The 9,729-nt window shown below is 33.5% G+C and overlaps 1 protein-coding gene across 1 annotated transcript in view; it reads left to right on the forward strand.

The window, feature by feature from the left end:
• Positions 1-6,301, forward strand: part of EXOC5 (exocyst complex component 5) — a 61,067-nt gene extending 54,766 nt beyond the window's left edge. Inside the window, exon 18 of the mRNA XM_045810576.2 lies at positions 117-6,301. Within this exon, the coding sequence (XP_045666532.1) occupies positions 117-305 (189 nt within the window). The 3' untranslated portion in view covers positions 306-6,301. The remainder of the gene's footprint in view (positions 1-116) is intronic.
• The last annotated feature ends 3,428 nt before the right edge of the window (positions 6,302-9,729 follow it).

Raw genomic sequence — 9,729 nt, forward strand, 5'->3', positions numbered from 1 at the left:
CCACATTAGTAAGTCTGTTTAACAGTATGTAAATGAGAAGAATTTATAAACTAATTGTAAAACTAGAAATTATTTTGTTTCAATGTTATTTTTTTTCTTCTCTTATTTCAATTCAGATTCCACTGGTATTACAGCTTTTTGATACTCTGCATGCACTTTGCAATCTTCTGGTAGTTGCCCCAGATAATTTAAAGCAAGTCTGCTCAGGAGAACAACTTGCTAATCTGGACAAGAACATTCTTCACTCCTTCGTACAACTTCGTGCTGACTATAGATCTGCCCGCCTTGCTCGACATTTCAGCTGAGGTTGAATTTACAAGGGAAACATGTTGTACTTCAGCAGGCCTTGGTTGATAGAAAGCACAGGAGATTTCTTATGACACAGCCAACATTTTATGGAAAATGACTGTTTAGAGAAACAGCAGCCATACTTACCCTTGAGATTTTATTTGAAATTTGGACACTACCAGCCATATTTTGCTTTTTACCCTTAAGTTGAATTTTAATTCCATTCTTGAACTTATAAATTTCAAATTCTGTGAAACTACATGTCACTGTTTTCATCCTGGAAAATGTTGGTGTCGGAAGACAAATGAGATGTTCTCAGTGTTCTAGTTGACGTTCTTTAACATTCTATTGGGAAATTTCACCATCCTATTTTGCATTAATGGTAAAATACACCAAAACTGCATTTATTATTTACCAATTTTTAATGACCTTTTCAGCACTTGGTAATTGTTAAACAGGTTATTTTAGGTTTTCCTAGAGAACTTTTGCCTCTTTCAAAAGGTTAATAATTGAGCATAATTTCTGTAGTTGGTTAATTGGATTTTTTCCTGAGGTACAACAATAATATTCCAAGAAAAATGTTATAAACTAAACTAAAATGATGAAATGTTTTATGTAGATATTAGGAGTGGATCAGAATACATCTGCTTTCTGGGTAAAAAAAACTTAAAAGTTTACTATTTCTTATTTCGTAAACAGATTTTAAGCCAATGCTAGCAAGAAATTAATGAGTCTACCTTATTTTATATTTCACTTAAGATAAGGTGGAGGACCTTAACTAAAGGACCATATTTATTCATTATTTTAATATTATAAGGGAAGTAAAATGAGGTATAGTCTAAAGGTGAATATGAGAAATATTGACAGTGTGGAGCAACAGTGCAGTCCTTTAAGATTTCTTTCTTAATGCTAAACTGGAATAAGATGGAATGGCTAAACATAAGTAATCTATTTTAAGGGGAATCAGGAATTGATAGATAGTGTTATATATTCTAAATCTGGAGATGAGCTTTGTAAAAACCGGTTGCTTTTCAAATTTATAGTTTCTGTCATCTTTTTCAAGGCGTTTCTGAAGCAGTTCTCACTGATTGGAGTTAATTGAATTGGCTTAATATGGTGACATAATAAATCACTTATAAAATTTTAAACATCAAGTGGAAATTTAGAAAGGCTATTACTCTACAATTTCTATAAACTTGCTCTGAAAGAATTCATTCTTATCTATATGTAGTTTTTCAGCTTCCTTTGTGTTGTTCATAATCTTCTAGGAACAGATAAACTTTAATGTTCAGCTCATTCTTGGCATTTTTTTTCCCCTTTAATGTAGCCTTTTTGGCCTAATTTTGGCAAACTACTTTTCTTTTAAGACTATGTTTCTGAATGGTCATCAATTTTACCTAAATTTGGAGGTCCAGCGCTAGCTACTGTGTAAATTACTATTGACTAAATATTCATTTTCTGTTTAGCCCAGTGTTATCAAGGTAAGGAAGAGAAATGAAGTATGCCAACTTTTATCAAAGCATTTTAGGAAATCGTGACAGTTTTAGAAGGCTGTCTAGTTTTCTATTCCTTAGCCAAGGGAGAGCCAGAACAGATTTTGGATACTAGAGAAAGTCATATGCTTGTACTATTGCCATTTTAGAAAGCTCTGATGTGAATTCAAATTATACCTCTGTTACTTAAAGCCAACAATTTTAAAACAGTAGTTTTACTGGCCATTTGAACTCTTTGTACACAGTGTCAATTTGTAAAAAAAAAAAAAAAAAAAAAAAAAAGAGAGAGAAAAAAATCTTAAATAAAACATGAGAGAACATTTTAAGACTTCCAAATCAGAGAAGTGCTTCACATTATTTTGTTTGGATTAATTTTTAAAATGTAAAGCATATACATGTTGCTTAGATATTTTGTTAATTATTATTTCCATGCTTGAGTTTTGTGCAATATTTTTATGTCCATTGACCAAGGCAGTGACAAAGAGAACTCATAAGTGAATACTTAACTTAGAAGTGTTAACATTAATGCTTAATAAACAAATTCCCTGCAATTGTTTTTTTATTTCACTCCATTTTTACATCTTTAGGATAACTGTACTTAATTTTATAAATTATTTCTATTTAAGTTTTCAAGATGTTCCTTATTTTTTATAGCATAGGTCTTCTCACTTCCTTTTCTTAGCAGAAAAAAATACTTTAGAACTAAGATTAGAAATCTAACCTAAACTTAGTCTCTTTCTCTGAGAAAAAAAATTTTTGTTGTTGTATAAACCCCTATGCATTCCTTGCATTCTTTGTATTCCAGTTTTTAAAGTATTTTTTATATTTGTGGCCACTATAAAATTTTGCCCACAATTTATGACTCAAAAGAGATATCAATAAGTAAGATGTTTTTCATGTGCACATGGAAAAATTTGGCGTAGTAGTAATGGAACTTTGTATATTAGTAACTTTAGCCAACATTGAATAAGGAGAATCTTTATACAGTTTTCTGCAGTTCCACTAACAGGCAATATTTAGATAATGTTTTGAAGTTGAAAATATGCTCCAAAACACTGCAAATTATTTTTCTTCAACTTGAGTATATTATGTTTGCATAAAATGGTATAGAAAGTGAAATACAGAGCACAAGTTTAAGAAGTCTAGCATATATAAGTTACGATGTTGAAAATGACAGTCAACCAGAGTAGGTGAATAGTCCCTATGAAGAATGATTAAATAACGCTTGGATGGATCTTTAGATAGTTGAGTATCTGACTATTTCAAGACAAGTATTAGCCTCATTTTGAGCCTCACCATGGTTGCAAGTCCCTAGCACCTTCCCTTTTTAAAAAAAGAGCTCCTAAGTATGTTAATTTATGATATATTTAAATGATTTTCTTTCCTCTCTCACTTTAAGTATTTCACTATCTGAATATCAGCCTTCTGACTTACAGTGAAATAATTGAATTATCAGATTGACTCAAAGTGGAGAATTTACTGCTTCCTTAAAATGCCTTTTTTTCATCTAAGATGGTGAATATTTACAAGTATCCACATAAAGAGATTTTGGTTCCTGAAATGCCACAAAACCTTTTAAGGTGGTCATGTTTATAAGATAGTGGCTAAGACGTGCTTGAACAACTGTTATATGAGAGTAAGCAAGGTTCACTCAGTGCATAATTTGTCATTGACTTAAAAAGCTGACCTCTGGAAATTTAATTTTTTTAATACAAAATTATGCTGCATATTACCCATATATTACTCATTGACTTAGAAATGTGAGGTGTTTCCTAGAAATGTACTGAATTCTTCTGGTTTCTGTTGGAGAATCTGACATCGAAAGCACTTTATGCTTTTATCCAATTAGTTTAACTATATTCAATTCCTGTAGTACTTCTCTCTGATTGAGAAACTCGGTCCTGAAATACATTGTGTGCTTTGGAGGAAAAGACCAGTCCATGTTGTTGGAGTAAATAATTCTACCTAAAGTAAAAACAGCAATTTTTGAATTTTGATGCATAATAAAAATAATTATAGCTACATTTATCTACTCATGCACTGTGCTAACCATTTGTATACATGATCTCATTAGATTCCAAAGCAGTCTTAGGAGTTGGGTACTATTATCTCCATTTGACAGATGAAACATCTAAGCCACAAAAACTTTAAGTAGACCTACTCAAGATCTATAGCTAATAAAAGGCTCAGATCGAAACCTAAGTCTTTCTCACTCACTCTTTATGTTCTGTACACTCTTCTTGTTTAACATTTAAATAGGTCCTTTGTTTTGATAGGCTCATTAGTTTTTGCTTAATCTAATTCTCTTCTAATGTTTGGTTCTCACTGTAATGTTTAGACTATGAAGTTGATACAGAGGATCAGTATCTAATTTACTGTTGGAATTTTTAATGTGCCCAGTGTGTGATCATACTTTTTAAATTTGGTTTTTAAAATTTTATAAGTGGTCATGAAATTTTAATTTAATATTAAGTTTGTATTTAATAGAAATCTTTCTGTCAAAAAGTTCTCTTTAGTGAGTATTATTTTACATAATTATAGTACTATGTCTGCTCAGTAATTTTTATAGAAGAAAGCCCAGGTATTTTGTATCATATTTTATAACATAAGAATAAGTGACAATTCTACTTTGGAAAATATGAGAAAATCAGCATTTCTACCTTCAAAAACAGACTATTTTAATGTCATAAGTTTGCCAATTCTATTAATTATTTAATGCACTTGGTAGTTTTTAAATGGCTAATGCTGGAGTGAAAATATAAGGAAAATGTACTCAGTGTATTAGCAATAGGTAGTCATTTTCATGTAATCAAAAATTGCATGTTTAATCTTTTAAAAATTGCCTTAACTCTTAACTTTTATTCTTACCACTGATCAATCCTTTCTCTTTCCAAATTTAGGGGAGAAACAACTCCTCAAGTATATATAGGAGAGAGACCTGACACATTAGAGTGTAAGAATTTTAATTGGTGATTTGGAGCAGTTAGGCTGATAACCCTGGGCTTAACGAGATTGATATTTTTAAACTTGGCCCTGTATACTTTAACACTATTATTTGGGTGGTAACAGTAAACTTCAGTTCTTGTGATAAATATCACTTTTGAGGGGAGGGAAAAGTAATTAACCATACTTGTTCGTTTTCTAAGTGTTTTAGATGGTTGCAGTCTGCCTCACCATACAAAGCCAATTTAAATATGAATATATCACATCATACTCCAAACAGCAAACAACCTCAGAGGAAAGTCATTTATTCAGAAGGCATAGATTTGTGTTAGACAGCAGTGATGCATTACAGATATATAATTATTTGCACTAATATTTGAGCAGGTGGAATGGATTAGAACATGGTCAACATTATGCTGCTGATAACATGTATTTTTCTATATTAATATGTACTGTGCAACATGTATTAAAATTGTCAATAATTCATTTTAGCCAAGATACTAATATTTATAATTACTATGTTGAAGAAACAGTATCCAACTGAGCCACTTTTAATTTAAAAGTCTGAAACTGGAATTACGTTTACTTTGAAAAACCACTTAAATTACTTTATAATCATGGGAAGGTCAGTAAAGCATAGAATTATCAGTGACTGGTAACTTAACAGGAAGAAGGGTAGAGGGTTAAGAATAGGGTTAGGAATCTGCAATTAATAAGTTGTTTCATTTATTTATAGCTCAGATGAGTGACTTCCTTTTATTTTCACTATTAGCAATCTTAAATGAAGGAAAATGTTTTATCCCTTCCAGAGTGTCTTCGTACTAATATTCTAAGTCTGAAGATTGGACAGAACCAACTCCAAGGAATTAATCTCCAGTGGTGGACTTTCAAATATTTTAGATTAAACTTGGAGAGGTAGGAAGCCTTCTTGATGCCCCTGTAATCTTAAATAGGCAGGTGCGTTTAAGTGAGACCATCCCTTTTTTACCTGCCTATCATTTTGATCTTTTATGCTGTGGGTAAATTTGGTTCCTTTGAACTCTGGTATTTTGTTGTGGTAGTTCTAGCAAATCCACAGCTTTTTGCTATAGATAATATTACCTAAATGGAATGTGGACAATGCTGACCTAAAGAGAACTGTGAAACTACCTCTAAGTATATTGTTTGCAAATGCTGTGTGCTATCTAGGGGATTCACATGAAATTCTGTGAAAATACTTTACAAGGAGTAATACTAAGTGCCTCTATATTAGGTTTCTCCAGTAAAATGTACTTTCATTTTTTGCCACAAGGGGGAGAAGTTATTTTTATAATAATACCTACATTTTTGTTTGATTTTAAAAATAGAACTCACATAGTTTCTCTCTTGAACAGCACCTATGAACATATCACTATCCTAACTAATAGGAAGAATGTGTGTTTGTGTGTGTGTATGTGTGTTTCAATAAGATTGTGAAAGTCATGTGGAAAATTTCTGGGTCAATTACATAAAACTAAAACAGTTTTGAAGAACCTGTATGTGCACAGTGGACACAGGAATTGGGCAAAGTTCATCATAATTAAAACTATGTTTTTGGAGTTCTATATCTTATTGAATTACTTTATCAGCTCTTTAAGAATAATCTATTGATTAGTTTTCTGCATTCTGCTTTTTAAAGAAAAAAATTGAAACAATCTCAAACTCACAGAAAGGCTGTAAATACTGTACAAATAAAATTTTTCCGCTTTGAGAGTAAGTTGCTGTCATGATGCCCTATCACCTTATAGTATTTTTATATTTCCAAAAAGAAAGAATTTTCCCATATAACCATAATACAACCATCAAAATTAGAAAATGAACACATATTACTCCCTCAAACCCCATCCAATTTTCATTAATTGTCCCAATAAAGTTGTATAAAGATACAGTTCAAAATCACATGTTGCCTTAGATTGCAGTAGCTCTTGTTTCACTCTGGAACAGTTCCTCAGTCTTTCTTTGACTTCTGCTACCCTCGACTTTTGTAAGATTATAGGCCAGTTATTTTGCAAAATGTCTTTAAATTTGGATTTACCTGTTTCCTTATGATTAGATTCTAACCGCTGCTTTAGCAGGGATATTACAGAAGTGATTCTGTGTTATCATGTATTCTGTTAGGTAGTGCACAATTTCATTTTGCCCCATTTCTGATGATGTTCCTTTTGATCACTTGTTTACCTATCAGGCTTCTCCACTATAAAGTTACTGTTTTTTTCTTTGTAAGTATTTTTTTGGGGAAGTAGTTAAAGCTATGTATATATCCTGCTAATCAAATTTTCAGTTTATTGATACCAGTATGAATTCATGGCTTTCCAGTCAATAGGTTATAATCTGTTACTTACTTTGAATTTCAAATTGTCCCACATTTCGCCAGTGTGAGCCCCTTCATGTTGGCTCCAATGCCCTTTTGATATGTTGCCATCATTTTTTAAAGCACTTTCTTACTTTTAGGCACACAGGATTTCCAAACTCATCTTGCACTTGCCTTGCCACGGCCCTAGAATCAGCCATTTCTCTACCATTTAGTGGGAATTGGTATTTAGAAGCCATGATTTGTGCATGAGATGTGCTTATCGTGACTGAGATGTCACTGTCACTACTCCCTCTCTAATGGATAGTGCTGGGGGTTTTATGTGTGTCTATACCCACACATATATTTTTTTTTAATTTACAAACACACATACACTCCCTCTTCTATGTGACACCCTTCTCACTCCACTTGAGCTCCAACACCTATATTGGGTTTCTTGCCTCTCCCACTCAGGAGGGCTTCCTCAGCCCATTCAGCCATCAAAGCTTTGGCTTTAGGACAAAGGGGAATGAAAATGGTCATTACAGGAAAAATGTAAAAATTCTAAATAAAAATTACTCATAATTTCATCACTCAGAAGCAATTATATTTTGGTGTGGTTTCTTTTACTGTAGTGAGCAAATTAGTAAAGTCACATTGAGAACGGTTCAAGTGTTAAGCCAAAACACGGCACTTTCATTTTGAAGGAATTAAATTTGAAATGCACGTCATATGTTTTTCTTTTTCCTACTATGAGTAGTTCCTAATTAGTGATAAGGGTACATCAAAGAAACTGTGTGAATGTAAACTTGGCCACTGATGACTGAATACCAATAGGATATTTTTACTAAAGTTCAGAGGGAAAATGATTATACAGTTGTCGTTTTGTAGGCTAAATATATATATATATATATTTATGTATATGTATGTATGTTTAAGTAAGATAGACTTTATGTGAGAAAAGGGTCAATATCTGGGATGAATTTAATACCTGTTACGATGAACTTCATGTGAAATAGGAGCCTGTGCATGGACAAATTACTCAACTCTCAGTTTCCTTGTTACGTCTCTATGATTATCAAAATTCTTTAATTCTAAATGCAAGAAGATGCAGCATTCTACTAAGAGCTTATAGTGATGTCAGAAATAGAATAGCTCAAGAAGTCACCTCTGAGCCCAACTGAGAATATGTGAGAGCCACCTCCTCCCCTAATGCTACCGGCATGCAATGACCATATACCACTGTGATTAAGAACTAAGGCTCTTGATCAGACAAATGGCAGATGTGCATCTTGGCTTTGTCACTTACTAATTCTGTGACCTTGCACAAATGTTGTAAAGTGGGGAGAAGAGATATTTGTGATTATTTTTCATTCTCACTAATTTCTGTGAACTTTTTAAAGGAGTTTCCAACCCTCTGAGGGATCACTTCATTCATTCGTTCTTCATTTGATAAAAATTGAAATTCTATTTTTGCCAGGTACTGCATTAAAAGTTATATTTTATATCTTAATATAGATAAAAAGATCCAGCCCTTGGGGCGCCTGGGTAGCACAGTCGTTAAGCGTCTGCCTTCAGCTCAGGACGTACATCGGGCTCCTCCGCTGGGATCCTGCTTCTTCCTCTCCCACTCCCCTGCTGTGTTCCCTCTCTCGCTGGCTGTCTCTCTGTCAAATAAATAAATAAAATCTTTAAAAAAAAAAAAAAAAGATCCTGCCCTCAAGAGTCTAGCCTAGTGAGAGAATGTAGGCAACCAATCATAGTGCTCTGTAACAAGTACAGTACTAGTAGCACAGAACCAGATGCTGCAAAAGCTCAAATGAACTGTTTCCAAATTTGTGGGCTGGTAGGGGGTGAGGTAGGTAATTAAAGCTACTCAAATTACCGTTTATTAAATACCTACTAAATCAAGTGCCTTGCTAATAAATACGTTTGTTATTTCACTTAATTCTCACACTGCAAGGTAGATACTGTTATCCCCATTTTACAAATGAGGGAACTGAGGCACAGAGAAGTTCAGTAACTTGACCAAGGTTATATATCTAAAAAGTAATAGAGTCAGAATTAAAACTGTACCCACAAGCTCCCAGAGCCAATGGTTTAACCACTTTGTTTTATTACCTCAAAAAAGATTTCACAAAAGAAGCTTACATTTCAGTCGGGTTTTAAAAGGCAAGGAACATTTCAGGATACGGGTCAGGGGACGGGGCATTCCAGATAGAAGTGGCTCACACTTTCAAGGGTGTAGCACACGAGTCACTGGTACATTCATTGAATGGGAAGACTGAATAGAGTTCCCACTGTGTGGTCTATCAAAAAAAGCCAAATAAAAGTGGAATACTTGGGTTGGGGTTAGCTTATTAAGAATCTTAAATGTTATGCTAATTGTTCAGGCTTTATCATGAAGATGACAGAACCAACCATGGATGATTAAGCAGGTAAATGACATGAACAGCTCTAAAAAGAGGACTGATAGGAATGTATGCAGTGGATGAGGGAGGGAGAAGAGCAGAAGTGAGGTTACTGCTTTAATCTGGAAGGTGAAGGCCTGAACTAGGGAGTAGCAAAGGAGTGAAGAGGAGGTGATGACTCAGGAAACACTTGGAAGATTAAACCAATAGGACCTATCGTTGCTTATTGGATGTGGAGGGCGAGGAAGAGAAGGAATCAAAGATGATTCCAAGATTCTTAGCTTAA

This window comes from Ursus americanus, chromosome 26 (genome assembly GCF_024610735.1).
Source record: "Ursus americanus isolate L20-20 chromosome 26, mUrsAme1.1.p, whole genome shotgun sequence".
Classification (NCBI taxonomy): Eukaryota; Metazoa; Chordata; class Mammalia; order Carnivora; family Ursidae; genus Ursus; species Ursus americanus.